The sequence below is a fragment of the Trachemys scripta genome, chromosome 11 (genome assembly GCF_013100865.1).
Source record: "Trachemys scripta elegans isolate TJP31775 chromosome 11, CAS_Tse_1.0, whole genome shotgun sequence".
Taxonomy (NCBI): domain Eukaryota; kingdom Metazoa; phylum Chordata; order Testudines; family Emydidae; genus Trachemys; species Trachemys scripta.
The window spans coordinates 34,561,229-34,576,398 of NC_048308.1; the positions used below are offsets into that span (position 1 = coordinate 34,561,229).

General features: G+C 39.3%; 1 protein-coding gene across 2 annotated transcripts in view; it reads right to left on the reverse strand.

The window, feature by feature from the left end:
• Positions 1-15,170, reverse strand: part of LOC117884794 (sodium channel protein type 2 subunit alpha-like) — a 140,957-nt gene that overhangs the window by 107,373 nt on the left and 18,414 nt on the right. For both annotated transcript variants that reach the window (XM_034785594.1, XM_034785593.1), the window contains exons 3-8: positions 10,732-10,850; positions 10,258-10,347; positions 7,193-7,321; positions 6,071-6,162; positions 4,832-5,068; positions 3,841-3,904 (exon numbers count right to left, since the gene is read on the reverse strand). In XM_034785594.1, the coding sequence (XP_034641485.1) occupies positions 3,841-3,904; positions 4,832-5,068; positions 6,071-6,162; positions 7,193-7,321; positions 10,258-10,347; positions 10,732-10,850 (731 nt within the window). The remainder of the gene's footprint in view (positions 1-3,840; positions 3,905-4,831; positions 5,069-6,070; positions 6,163-7,192; positions 7,322-10,257; positions 10,348-10,731; positions 10,851-15,170) is intronic.

Here is a 15,170-nt window from a genome sequence, read left to right on the forward strand (position 1 = left end):
CTGGCTGCCATAAACTTCTCCTCTGAAGTACTGCTCAGAGTCACCTGCCCCCAGCTGCAACCATAGGAGCTTCACCCAGGTGATGCATACTTCTCCCAGAAGCTCTGTGTTATCTCTACCAGGACACTAAATATACAGCTTTATTGGAAGTAACTTTCCCCTTTAGCCCAGGAGTTCCATAAAAGATGCTACTGCTTCCCCAAAGAGGACTACAAGGGGCCCAGTGTATGAGAGTATATCTCATAAATGTAATGAAATTACAGTACTATTTGGTCCCACTATACATATTTACTGCTGAAATTTGTCTGGAAGAGGAGCTGGACCATCAGATTTCTTGGTAATTTGTTGATCAGTCAAGCTGGAATTAGTGAATTTCAGAACTGGAAAAAAAAAAAGGTCTTACCTGTGGATTTTCTTTCTAGAACCTTGCATGTCAGTTTTCACAGTGGGTGGTTCCCCATCTCACAGCCCAAATGTCTGCTATTACCCTGTAGGAAGAACTCTCTAGATTGTTAGCTTACAAACCTGAAAGATACTATGTAAAATTTTAAATGTACCATTCAATTCAAATCTTTTGCTGCAGAGCCTTGGCACAAAATTTAAAGATTTTTTCAAGGAATACAGTCTTCCTTTCAAATTGTTTAACAAGGGAGCAATAACCAGAAAAAAATCTGGACAAGTGAGGGTCAGACCAGAAGACATGGAAGGTTCTAGAAAGAAAATTCATAGATAGCACAGAATTTTTACTTCTCTGTCCCCTCCATATCAGTCTTCCCCTTGGAATATGGAAAACAGTAAATTATCCCTAAGGAGGAAGTAGGATTTAATTTAACCATATAGAAAATTGAAAACTGACAAAGATTACAGGGGTACCATGTTCTGTAACATCTTTCTAGCAAACACTGCATCTGCAGTGAATCTACAGTATAGGGGTATTAAACACACGTTCTGTGGTCCAAATCCAGACCAAATGGTGTAGTTATAACATGGCCAGCATGACAATCAGAATGTGCAGAGACTCAGGTTTAATTTAAAACTAGAAATATGTTTCTACTCGTCATGGCTACAGAAATAATCTTCCAACAGAAACAGAGTGTAAACTGATATAATGAAGTATGCCTGAATCTGCAGAGAGAAACAGCCAGAAACAATGAGACTGAGGGGGTTAACTCCGCTGTCCCATATTAATCGGATTGAAGCATCTGCTGTATAGCCCAATGACATAACTCTTCCATTTTTGATTTTCCAACTGGACCTGGATGAAAATAGTTTAATCACAACCTGACTTGCGGTGTTCTGAAAGGGAGGCTGGTCCAGATGACATTCCCTTAGGCCTAATGCATTATCCTGAGCCAGTAGACTGACTTTACTTTTTCTTTTACACGCAGAACCTTGAGGAATAGAATGACCAGATCTACCTTTCCTGAGTTTTTCTGCCTTCCTAGCAGTTTACACACACCATGTTTATAAAGAATCCTCCATTGGAGGAGGAAGAGTGACAGTGATGGATCACAGCATTAGACAGGTTATACTCTATGGCAGGTTTCAGAGTAACAGCCGTGTTAGTCTGTATCCGCAAAAAGAAGAACAGGAGTACTTGTGGCACCTTAGAGACTAACAAATTTATTAGAGCATAAGCTTTCGTGGACTACAGCCCACTTCTTGGAAATCCTGGCTCTACTGAAGTCAATATGGAGTTTTGCCACTGACTTCAATGGAGCCAGGATTTCAACTCATGTCTCCTTCTTCAATCACATCCCTTGAGTCACATAGGAGCCCTGAAGTATCTCCCTTGACATGGACTCTGGAATCCTTGCAAACAACCAGCTTCTCTGGACCCAAAATCAGATAGCAGTTGCTGAATAATACAGATGAATTTGCAAAGAGAGGTTAGTACAGCTCTGGATCAAGATCTTTTATGTACTGATTTACTGAAGTGGGAGGCTGGAAGTGACCAGAACAATCCAAAGATGCTGAAGTTTTGTAAGGCTCTGACTGGTTCTTTTCTATTCACTCAAATACCTGTTCCCAAAGGCATGTAGGCTGTATGTTGCACTGGGCCATGAAGGGGACCTGATAAGAAATGTACTATATTTGAATGGAGGGATGACATGATCTCTATGAATACTTATAAAAGTCTGATAAAGTAGTGCTGTGCACTGAAAAATGCTTCCTGTTGTAACAGAAGCTAAATTATCCCTGATGGCTTCTTAATCATATTATCTTCAGCAGATCTCCAGGAGGTGTACCTTCACTTTCTGAAGTCTTACAGGAATAATGCTGTAGTATGGATTTCAGTATTTCCATCTGGAATAATTCCTTTGTGGATTTATTGAGAGACCAGACATCTAGAAAAACAATCATTTCCCTTTGTATTACAAAAAATCTTGTGCACTTTCCAAAGTATCTGTCTCTCTAGGGTATTGCTCTAATATGTTAGGGATAAACTATTGCATCTTTCATTTTCTGAGGTTACAAAATAATTTTGTTGTTGATAGTGTTGGTTTATTTTAACTTTGGGGAAAGGATAAACTTGTCCCTGGGACAGTGAATCAATTCTACAGAGTGTACTCCTATGATAATCTCAAGTATCCATTTCTTTGAATTGGTTGACTCCCATTGAGGGCTTTATAAATTACTTTGAGAAACAAAACTGGAATTTAACCCCCACTTCCACGCTGCTAATTCTGGCCTGGTCTAGTCAGTGGAAACTTCCTTATAGCCTGCTGAACCATAAATTCATAGCAATGTAGGACAGGAAGGGACCTTGAGAGGTCACTTAGTCCAGTCCCCTGCACTGAGGCAGGACTAAGTATTATCTAGACCATCCCTGACAGTGGTTTGTCCAACTTGTTCTTAAAAACCTCCAGTGATGGATATTCCATAACCTAGGTAAGTTGTTCCAATGCTTAATCACCCTTACAGTTAGAAGTTTCTCCTGTCTAACCTAAATCTCCCTTGCTGCAATTTACGTCCATTACTTCTTGTCCTGTCCTCAGTGGATAAGCAGAATAACTGATTGCTCTCCTCTTTATAATCTTTTACGTACTTGAAGACTGCTCGCCATTTCAGTGCAGGTCTTGCCAATGTGCTAGCTGAGTTTCCTTGGAGACTGCTCAAATGCTTCAGCATTGGTCTTGCCAGCAGGGATCATCATCTTTGTTCTGGCAGCTGTTTAGCGTATGTGAGGATGCGTAATGCGGAAACATTTCTTACCCTTTTGGTTCCCTGTGTTGTCTGTCTGCCATTTCTGAGGGGGAGCAAAGGTGCTGTCCTTCAAACCCTCCTCAGAATGCCAAAAGGACATTTTTTTGCTTTGACAGTTTTGAGGAGAAAAACCTTGAAGCCAGTGAATAGACTGGGAGACGTTTCATTACAAATCTTTAAGAAATCCTGTGAAAGCTCTGCTACAAAAGAAGGCCCAGAGGCTGCAGGTGTGCAGTTTGGAAGCTGAGAATTCTACAGAGCTCTTCTTAAGCCCAGGCTCAGAACAAAGATCTGATTTCCCTCTAGCTGCTGTGGAGATGAGGAATGCCAACTACGAAGACTGTCTAACAAGGAAGAGATGGAGACAAATATTTTAAGTCATTCATAGTACAACTGCTGTCAGCTGAAACTGAATTTTCAAGTCCAATTCAGGTCTCTAGAAAGCAAACTGATATTACAAAATATTTTTATTTTTAAATTTTTTACCTACTTAGTTCAGATGTTTTCTAATATGAAAAAATATAGGTTGATTGACAGTGCAGTTAGCTAGTTAAATGAATTATTTAGGCTGTGTTGCCAAAATGTTACATCTTTTTTATACAAAGCCACAGTATAACATACAACATTTCTTACCCTGCATCGGAGCTATTACCACAAAGCAGGGCATCGTTTTGTCCCGCTAAACTATAAAAATGACCTATTAAAAAAAGAATTTTAAAATGTTATAATATTGAACTAAAGGAATGCTGCATTTAGTTACAGTGCTGTACGATAAACATCAGTAGCTGCAAAACCCATTTTGCTAAGAAGAAAATGGACTCACAGAATTTAGTTATTTAAACATAAGAGAATAGGCAAGATAAGAATTTAATCTAGTGCACTTTAATTAATCAGCAAGAAAATAAGAAACGTTTCTACAATTGTAAATATAATTTATTGTTAATATTCTAGTTAATATTAATTTCTCATTCATTTCCACTACCAAAAGGCATGTATGATAGAAGGGTACACAAATATACTCACATATACAACATAATTGTGTATTGACTGATTCTAGTACACTATGTTTCATAAAATCTTCATACAACAGGTCTAGTCAGTCTTTGCTCAGAAGTTAGACAACGCAAAGGCCTTTTCCTTAAAGGAAAGGTCTCTGCAAATGAATACTATAGTCACCAGCAGTGCAAGAGAGCTACTTTAAAGGGGCTTATTGGATAGACAAGTCCAAAGGGGGCTTATATCAAAGAGATAGTACAGTTATAATTCAAGTTACCACACATTCTGAAAAATACAAAAGTTTTATTTAGAAAGAATTCTTAGTTTAATGACAGATTTTTAGGGAATCTGATCTTTAAGCAATAGGAATAGATGTACCAGTATGCCTAGAAATGAACATACTTGAAATCACAATCCTTTGTGGGCTTGTCTTCACTACTGGGGAGATCAATGCTGCTGCAATCAATGCAGCGGGTGTCGATTTAGCGGGTCTAGTGAAGACCTGCTAAATCAATGGCAGAGCGTTTTCTGGTCAACTCCAGTACTCCAGCTCCCAGAGAGGAGTAAGGTAAGTCGATGGGAGACTTCAACCATAAACATTTAAACAACTTATAGCAGTAATTCTTACGTTCGTCTTCAATGTACGCCTTCCAGTCAAACACTGTGTCATTAATGAAGAATGAAGCAAATCTATTTTCAGAAGAAGATACATTTAAGGGCCACAGCAAACATTTATGCCTCAAGTTGCCCATGAACAACTGCAGCCCTATTAGTGCAAATACACTCAGACAAAACACAGTCAGGATCATTACATCTGAGAGCTTCTTCACAGACTGAATTAGGGCTCCTACAATAGTCTTCAAGCCTGCAAACAGAAAGCGATTTTTACTGTGACCTTAAACATTTATTTTAGACATAAATTAATATGAGTTGTTCCAAAACTATTAAAGATTTCATGCATCACTCTACATAAATGGTTGCATTGTTTTTAAAATTAAAATTTTACACAACAAGTCTCATAATTGGTGAAAAAAATTATTAGCTGAATACTGGTTAATTTGAAAGTATGAACGGAAATTAGTGGCGTGTATTCCAAAGCACTTGTTTTCACAGAAAAACAAGTGACTGTTATTTGTGCTTTACATGACTTCCACATAAAAAAAATATTTCTAATTTAAAATTTTTTGCTGATGCCTCTTGCTCCAAACCTTTGTTAGTGTTTTTTTCAATGATACAATACATGGGTATAATAAAAGTAAAGATCTTGTTATGTTGTAAATTTTAGCTATTGTATTATAGTGCACCCTATGAAACAAGATGGTTTGGTAAAGAAAGGCCTCTTAAGATAATAAATACCTCATGCAATGCCCAAGCTATTCTTTATTATTTTATTCTTTTCTCTTTATTAGTGATTCAACTTTAAAAAAAAAACTGATTGAAATTTTCAATCCCAAGTATCCTTACAATAAATGGTAAATTTCACAGTAGTAAGTAAAAAATAAATAATTTGGATTCTAATGGAGGAGAGAAATTTGACATCATAAGATGCAAATTACACAGGCTGCATACTGCAATTTTCTCATGCAAGAATTTGTTAAACTTAAAGGCTGATTGTTAAAAGAAAATGTTAGAAAGGCAAGGAATCTTTAAGTGAAATTTAAAATCTGGATTCCTCTTTTGTGTGTGTATAAAAGTCTAAAGGCTGGGAAGCAAAAATACTTATGTTAAAAAACATGAGAATTCACAAGAAGAGTCACTCAATAATAGTAATTTTTAAAACAACTGTCTTTACTGCTAGTGGATCAAGTGTAATAGAAAAGCCCATAAAACCCTTAAAGTCAGCCTCAGTGTTTATCCTAGCTCTCACCTGGAATGACTGATATTGTTTTCAATGCTCGGAGAACTCTGAATGTTCTCAATGCTGAGACGTTGCCGAGGTCCACAAACTCTGTCAGATATCTGTAATAGGGGAGTTCACACAAACACAATGACAGCACACACAAAATTAAACAGTTGGAGATATCCGGGACCTAACACCTGACCTAATACCTAATAGTTAGAATAATAAAATTGTAGCACTGGGAGGGGCCTTGAGAGGTCATTTAGTCCAGTCCCCTGCACTCATGGCAGAACTAAGTATTATCTAGACCATCTCTGACACGTGTTGATCTAACCTTCTATAAAATCACCAATGACAGAGATTCAACAACCTCCCTAGGCAATTTATTAACTCCCCAGGTACTTCTTACTGGGGATTACAGAAATAGTTTTCAAAGCTCTCAATACTCTGAAAGTTCAAAGAGCTGAAACACTGTCTAGATTTACAAATTCTGTTACATGCCTGTAGGATTAAATCAAAGTTATTCAGAATTTAGACAGTGTGTAACCAACACCCATCCTGGGTGTGGTGTTCTGTCCCATCTAGTGGCCTCGAGACCACTTAGAGAGATAAAATGAGTCTGTTCTACAGTCTTAGCTAACAGCCAGTTGTCTTTTAGCTCAAGCAGTAGAGGCTCATGCACTAAGCTCCAGAGGTCCGAGGTTTGATCCCGACTGCTGACGATCGGGGTCCGTCGGTGTTACAAGAGCTTATGCTACTTACCTGGATCTTTTATCTAGACCTTTTTGGTGATCTTAAAACCAAAGAATTACATTAATATATTCTCCTTTCACTGGAGTTTGCCCTACATTAATAAGCTCCAGGAACTACCAGTTAAATGTAAATTTCAAATGAAGTGGACAACCCTGATTTTATTTTTGAAAACTTAATTAATGTAGACTAGGTTGGCTACATTATGCAGTGAAGATAGAAGGATGACTTCTGTTTTATACTAACGGTGAATGTCATTTCTACTGTACATTATATAAAAGTGTGTAAAAGATGTAACAAGATTTGGCTACAAATCACTCTAAACACAGCAAAAACATACTTCAAAAAAGCTAACTGACATTCCACAGTCAGTTTTTTTTAAATTGTTACTTTACTTACGCAAATGTAATAACAGTAAAATCAAGCCAGTTCCAGGGGTCTCGAAGAAAAGTAAAATGACCTATACAGAAGCCTCTTGCAAGAATTTTTATAAGGGATTCAAATGTATAAATTCCAGTAAAAGTGTACCTGAGGAAAAACGTCCAAACAAGAGTTAATGGCCCTAATCGATCAATAATGTGTCAGTATAATCACAAGGAGAGTCATGCAAAAATATTAATTTTTAAATGCACTGCCTTTGCTCCACTGGATCAAGTTTAGCAGACAGTTCATTAAACCTACACTACAAGAGTCCAGTGCATTCTAACATCACTTTTTTGTCCATCACCTTTATTTTTTTTTAAAGTGAATTTAGAGCCCAAAGAATGTCGGGGTACAGAAAATCTGTTTAACTAAAGAACAGTTACACCATGGACATCTGCAGTATAAGTCTGCATGCATTATTCTGCCAATGAGATACAACCCTTGCTACAGGACTAAACTCCTGCATCTGCACTGCATGAGTTGGCATGGACTTGAAGCAATATATAGGCAGCACATTCAGCACTTTATGAAGAGGGCTCTTCAGTTACCTCTGTAGCCAAGCAAGGAACAGCACTTACTGTTGGATTGCAAAGACAGTTCCAGCCAAAGAAAGTTGTTCACACAATGCAAGAGGCCAAAAACATTATTATATCTATATTATATATAAACTTGCATGATAGCAAGTTTACTCAACAAGAATTGGGGACATTACTCACAAAAGGCAAATCCTCAAGTTAGAGTTATGCAGGTTGTCTCAAACTAGTGAAGATAAAATCTTTATACCTCCCTACAGAAACGTATCTTGTGTATGACTAAATACATTACAGAAAAAATATTTTAGAAATGGTAAAGAAAGTTTAAATTATTTTTGATATTGCTATTTTTCATCTATATCTGTCTGTAAATTCAACATCCTTAGTTAGCATAAGTCCACATGGACAGGGCTCAGAAGGTGAGAAAAAACAATATAAAGTAAAAGCTTTGTTATACCCAGGGCCGGCTCTGGCTTTTTTGCCGCCCCAGGCAAAAAAGCCTCCCGCGGCGGGGAGCGTGGCGGGGAGGGCGGCGAGCCCGGCCGGGGCCCCGCTCTCCCCGGCTGGCCGGAGCGCCGGGACAGGGCGGTTTATAGAGTTTTCCAGTTTGTAAAGTGCCAGATAACACAGCTTTTCTTGTACATTTTAAAAAATATCTAAAAATGACCTAAAATTGCTTTTATTGTTTTTTTTAAAAAGCAACAGAAACAACGTCAAGCCAATTTTCTTGCATCCAGGATTAAGAATGGGAGTTAGGTCTCAGAGATGGGCCTTCGAGTATGCCCTGAAATTGAAGAAACCTGGGCTATTTCTGACAGGGCTGAGGTGGAAGTAGGTTCCAGAACTGATGGTTCCCCAAAGCTCTCCATTAGCAGCTCCCTCTTTTATACTGAGAGGCTCCACTTCCCTTCTTGTCCACAGAGAGAGACAGTTTTTTGAAAACAGGCAGATCCAAAGATGCTTAAGACTTTATAAAAAACAACACCTTAAATTCCATCCTGAAACAAACAGGCAGCCCATGCAGATCAGGCTCCAACATCATGTGCTCCTTTTAGAAACATGACTTAATAAGAATACTGCGGCATTCTGCACTTGTTTCACTTTCCGAATTGACCTAAGGTGTAGAGCACATTAGAGTGCACTGAAGTAATTCAGCATTGAGGAACAAGGCCTGGATTATAGTAGTAAGGGTCATATCTAATAAAAGCTATCACATTCTCCTGTCTGGATGAAGTTGAAGAAAGGCCTCCTGAGAGACTTTTGATATATGATTGTCTAATGGCAGCTGGCCATTAATATCATCCTCGGATTGTTAATGATGAACACACACTCAAGAAAAGCCTGGAAAATATGGTCCTCACCATAATTTCTGGAAACTTCCCTCAATCTAACAGCTTCATCTCTGTCTTACATGGAGTAAGCTTCAGTTAGCTAGCTCTCATCCAAGTGTCACACATACACTGGATAAGACATTTGACAACACTAGTTGGTTGAATCAGATAGAGATCTAGGGATTGATCCAAAGCCTGCTGAAGTCAATAAGATCATGAGTAAATGCCCAACTCCAACCTCTAGAAATGATCAGGCAAGGAATGAATGGAGCCACCCAAAAAAGCAGACCCATCCACTCCCATTACAGTCTGAAAGCAAGTCAATAACACCTCATAATCAAGGACATCGAAGGCAGTTGACAGATCTAACAAAGTCATATGAATACTTGGGACCAGATTCTTGTCTAGGATCCATTCAGGATTGGAGTGGAAGAGTGAGGGAGCAAATTATAGCTCCTTTATGCTTCGGGCTGATCTGTATTGACACTAGAGACTGTGTTCTAGATGAGAATTGATGAAGTGCACCACACTCGGTCTGGTTCCTATACTGTGGACTACAGTGGGACTAGCAGAGGTTTTTAGAAAACGGTCCTGGGAGGAGTTGCCCTTTCATGGAAGTGTCTTGGAGGAATATTTTACTTTCCCTTTGTGGAAGACTTTTAAGAGGTCAGGAATTAAATACATTGGCAAGACCCATCAGGGAAAAATGGTAAGGCATGTACTTGTCATTTGCTTGAATTCAAGTCAGTGACCCATTTTTAATTTTTATATTTAAAGAAAAGTAGGTGGTTCAAGATAGCCAAGAAAAGCATTTTAGGGAGACTAATAGTATTATTTTTCTTCTGAATAGCTATCTTCCTTCTAAGTAAAAGAGGAACATATCTCAGTAGATAAGTGGTTTATGCAAACAGTGAAGAGAACTTTGTATTGCTAAAATTATAGCAAAGTCACAGCCTTGCTTCCACCAGAGTCTGCCATGCATAATATGTGGTGATTCAAGCTAAAGAGAGCTGGGTGACAAAGCAAAGACCTAATTTTAAAAATAAATAAATAAAAATTAATTAATTAAAGGTTCAGCTCTTGATACATCATGTTACATTTTCAAAGCACTGTACAAACATTAATTAGCTCATCTCTGTGAAGCAAATATATACTTTATAACATCATTTTTACTTACTCTACATTCTTTGCCCAATCTGGAGGGTTACGCAATGTCATAAATACACAGTTAGTCAGAATAGTGCACATAATAAGTATGCTGAATAATGTAGATTTTAGTCAAGGAACATATGATGACAAGTTAAATGCAAGAAACTATATCCCATGAAATGTAAGCAGTTTCCCAGGATATGGGCTGTTAATAAATGTATATGATACAAATTAAAGAATTTCATAAAAGTAACTGTCAATTAAAGTTATAAGAAAAATGTTAAAACAATGGCTGCTAATGCTAATTCTGTATTCTAGGAGTATTCAGTATCTTTTTCTTCCACTGAATTTAATTGGTGATTCAATCAATGTGATTAATTTAATTCAGATTCACAGTAAGAGGAGGAATTAAGAACAAAAACATATTTAAATATTAAAACAATCCAATGTTACTAAATATTAAAAACAGACCCATTCTAAACAAACCACATGAAAAGGATATGAATGAACCAAAATCTTGATAGCTGCTTTTCTAAGAGGATGGAAAGGAGATAAAATGTACAAGGCAGGTGTGGCATTGAATCGAAAGATTGCCTTCCCTCTATTCAATACTATAAAAGTCTGGAAAAAGGAAAATATACACTTAGAAAGTATGAACAAACATTTTCAATCTCAATTAAGCAATTTTCACTGTTAGTTATGTTTATGTTGCCTGATATACAGCATTGCTGTAAACACACAGTTTGAGTCTGCTGCTGTTATTTACGTTAATCGTCCCATTTACTTTTCATGGTTTAATGGAACTACTCACACAAACAAGCATCAGGTCATAAATTTCAGCAGGAATAGTAATAATAAAAAAAGATATTCATGGTCTCACTCTTTCTTTTAAAATAAATCTTTATTTCTACATTTACCTGATATATGATAGAGTAATCCAAACTGAGGGCAAAGTATTAGACAGACAGACTCTCTCTCTCTCTGAGAAATATAATTCAGAAGATTACAGTGTAATCAAACAGTGGCATGACTTTAACCTCTCTCTTTAAAGGTGAAATTTGAACCCAATGATATTAGTGATACGCAGGGTCCAATTGGGAATGTCCAAAGAGGAACTTTAGCTCTCAAATAATACCTGTTTTGAACACCTGAATGGCCATTTGCACAAGTCAAGCACCTTCTGATATTAGGTTCATCTTACTTAATCATTGCAGTACTTCAGAATTTTGTAGCAGAGTGTTTTATGGATTTATTGTCTTCTCAGTGGCACAATGTAACTACCATTAGGACTGTTCTATAAACATTTTTGAACTGGTAGATACTTGGGAGACAGAGTCAAACAGAGTCAGAGAGAAACTGTAGGCTACTTTGTGACTATTTTCCTTGTTCATATTTCTAAAATTCTGCCTGCTACTACTGTCAGATTGAGAAACTGATTTTTTTCTGGCTCGTGTTATTTTCTTTAAAATTGAAGTTATATTTTTTCCTTTGATCCTTTAAGTTTACTTTTGATCCAATAAGACTATTAAACTCCAGTACTTAATTGGGAGGAAGTCATTCTTTTTCTTTCACTATTTCACGTTGTTTATATCTTCTTACTTGTAGATTTCATCCTACACAGATGGTGTATGGATTTAATTATAAGCTATAACCTGTTCCTAAATTATAAATTCCCTCCTTCTCCTTAACGGGATAATGCTTTATTCCATCAATTTCTTCCTGATTATGTATTTAAAGCATCATTTTATTATTTTGTGTTCATTTCTGCACAGCCACAATTTGTTTTTATAATTTTGTTTTCTTTTTTCAAACTGATTTCAGCTTTGTTTCACAATCTTCTGCATCAACTTCCCATTTTGCATTCTCTCAAGATTTCTTCCGCTCCTCCCCCATCTCATCATCAGTCTATGGCTTCCAAAGTCACCTTGGTAGTCTTCTTCTATTGGTACTATTTCTAATATGGGAAAATCAATTTTCCAGTTGGAAATGTATGTTTAAAAAAAAAAAATCTTTAAGTTTCCTCTTCACAGGCCTGATCCTGTAAACACATACAAGGTCAGTGTCTTTACTCATGTGAGTAGTCCCATTGATATCAATGGCATACTTACAGCAGTAGAATTATTTACTTGTGTAAGTATTTGCAGAATTGAGCTGCACAATTACATCTCTTATTTCACCACTTAACCTCAAGTATTCAGAAAGGAAAACAACAGCTAATTAGCTGAAACAATCCTTTCACTGAAATTATTCAACATATATATAGAAACACGGAGAAGTTAGAAGAATCAGCAAAATATAGATTACATGTGTTCTGTAGCTCCTCTAAATCAAGTGTAAATAGTACTCTCTCCCAGCTTTCTCAATGCCTAGTTGAAATCTGCACGTGGATATAGAGAAGCTGCCTACATACAAACCCAAGCCAGACTAAGGTGATTCTAGTGGGAAGAGTGCAGAACTTTAAAGAACTTCCCTCCTCTAACATTCCTATTACTGAGGACATTCGACTTCAGATTGTTTCATCAGCTTGCAGCTTTGGGGTCCTTTGGGGGTCAAATTTACTAGATGCCTAAATAGACACGGTTTTAAAAACCATCCACTTCCATAAGAACTGGCCTATCAGACTCAGACCTAGCTACAATGGTGCATGCATTTGTAACCTCCATGTGTGATTATTGTCATTCTTATCTAAAATTGAAACCACCGCCCTGAAATAGCACTATCTGGTATAAAAAGCAGCATCCCAATTGCTTAGTAATGCAGGTTGTATGAGCACATTACTCCAGTACTGCACGTGCTATATTTGTTCTTTACTGAACACAGGGTCCAATTCAAGGTGCTTTTCATAAGACTAGCCCTAGGTACCCAAGAGATCAATTCTTCCTCTGCATCCATGATCTCCCATAACAGCTACATTTCACCTGAACAATGAAACTGTTAACCAAAAGGGGAAGGCTTGCAAGTACTGCAACTTTTATAGCAGTGGACCTAAGCTGTGGAACTCCTGCAAAGAAAAGAAAAAAAGAATAAAACGGCTAACAGGCTTTAACAATTTTGTTTGTTTATAAACTTATGCAGCCTTAACAGGATCCTGTCAAGTTCAAATTCAGCTTAATATTTAGTAAAAAAGACGGTTACTCACCGTTGTAACTGTTGTTCTTCGAGATGTGTTGCTCATATCCATTCCAAACCCGCCCCCCGTCCCCACTGTCGGAGTAGCCGGCAAGAAGGAACTGAGGGGGCGCCGGGTCGGCTGGGGTATATATTCAGCGCCATGAAGGCGCCACTCTAGGGGGCTCCACAGCCGCCCCGCCGGTGTTGCTAGGGTAGAAAATCTTCCGACGATCGTGCACGCGGCGCGCGCACACCTAATGGAATGGATATGAGCAACACATCTCGAAGAACAACAGTTACAACGGTGAGTAACCGTCTTTTCTTCTTCGAGTGCTTGCTCATATCCATTCCATTAGGTGACTCCCAAGCCCAACTTAGGTGGTGGGGTCGGAGTGAGACATTGCTGTGTGCAAAACCGCTGACCCGAATGCAGCATCGTCCCTGGACTGTTGCACTAGTGCATAGTGAGCTGTAAACGTGTGGACTGATGACCAAACCGCCGCTCTACAAATGTCCTGTATCGGAACATGTGCCAGGAAAGCAGTCGAGGAGGCTTGGGCCCTCGTGGAGTGAGCGGTGAGGTGCGGTGCTGAGACACCTGCCAGGTCATAGCAAGACCGGATGCAAGACGTAATCCAGGAGGATAGGCGTTGTGAGGAGACCGGTGAGCCTTTCATTCGGTCGGCCACTGCAACGAAGAGTTGCGTCGTCTTTCTAAAGTGCTTTGTGCGGTCAATATAGAAGGCCAGGGCCCTTCGTACGTCCAGGGAATGCAAACGTTGATCCTGGCGAGTGGCATGTGGTTTGGGATAAAAGACCGGGAGAAATATATCCTGGTTGATATGAAAAGGAGAAACCACCTTAGGGAGAAAGGCAGGATGTGGACGAAGCTGCACTTTATCCTTGTGAAAAACTGTGTAAGGGGGCTCAGAGGTAAGCGCCCTGAGTTCAGAAACGCGCCTTGCTGAGGTGATGGCTACGAGGAAGGCTGTCTTCCAGGATAGGTACAGAAGTGAACAGGTGGCCAGTGGCTCGAATGGAGGACCTGTGAGCTTGGAGAGAACCAGGTTGAGGTCCCACGTCGGGACGGGCTGACGTTGTTGTGGGTACATCCGGTCTAAGCCCTTGAGGAATCTAACGACCATCGGGTTAGAGAATACCGAGGACGCGAGTTCCCCTGGGTGAAAGGCCGATATAGCGGCCAGGTGAACTCTAATTGAAGATATCGCCAACCCCTGCTGTTTTAGGGAGAGGAGATATTCCAAAATGAGAGGAATGGGTGCCTGCAACGGGGACGTGGCTCGTTGTTCGCACCAACAGGAGAACCGCTTCCACTTGGCCAGGTACGTGGTGCGTGTTGAGGGCTTCCTACTGCTCAGCAGAATCTGTTGGACAGAGTGCGAGCATTGCCGCTCTGCCTGGGTGAACCATGGAGCAGCCACGCCGTGAGGTGGAGTGATTGCAGGTCGGGGTGACGCAGCCGGCCGTGGTCCTGAGAGATGAGATCCGGACATAATGGAAGCGGGATCGGTGTCTGAACCGAGAGTTCCAACAGTGTGGTGTACCAATGTTGTCTCGGCCACGCTGGAGCGATCAGAATTACCTGTGCCTGGTCTCTGCGCAATTTGAGCAGTACCTTGTGGACCAGAGGAAACGGAGGGAAGGCATAAAACAGGTGGTCTTTCCAGGGAAGGAGAAACGCATCCGAGAGGGAGCCCGGAGCTCGACCTTGTAGGGAGCAGAACACGTGGCACTTCTTGTTGTCTCGAGATGCAAACAGGTCTATCTGGGGAAACCCCCACCTCTGGAAGATGGAACGTATGATGTCCG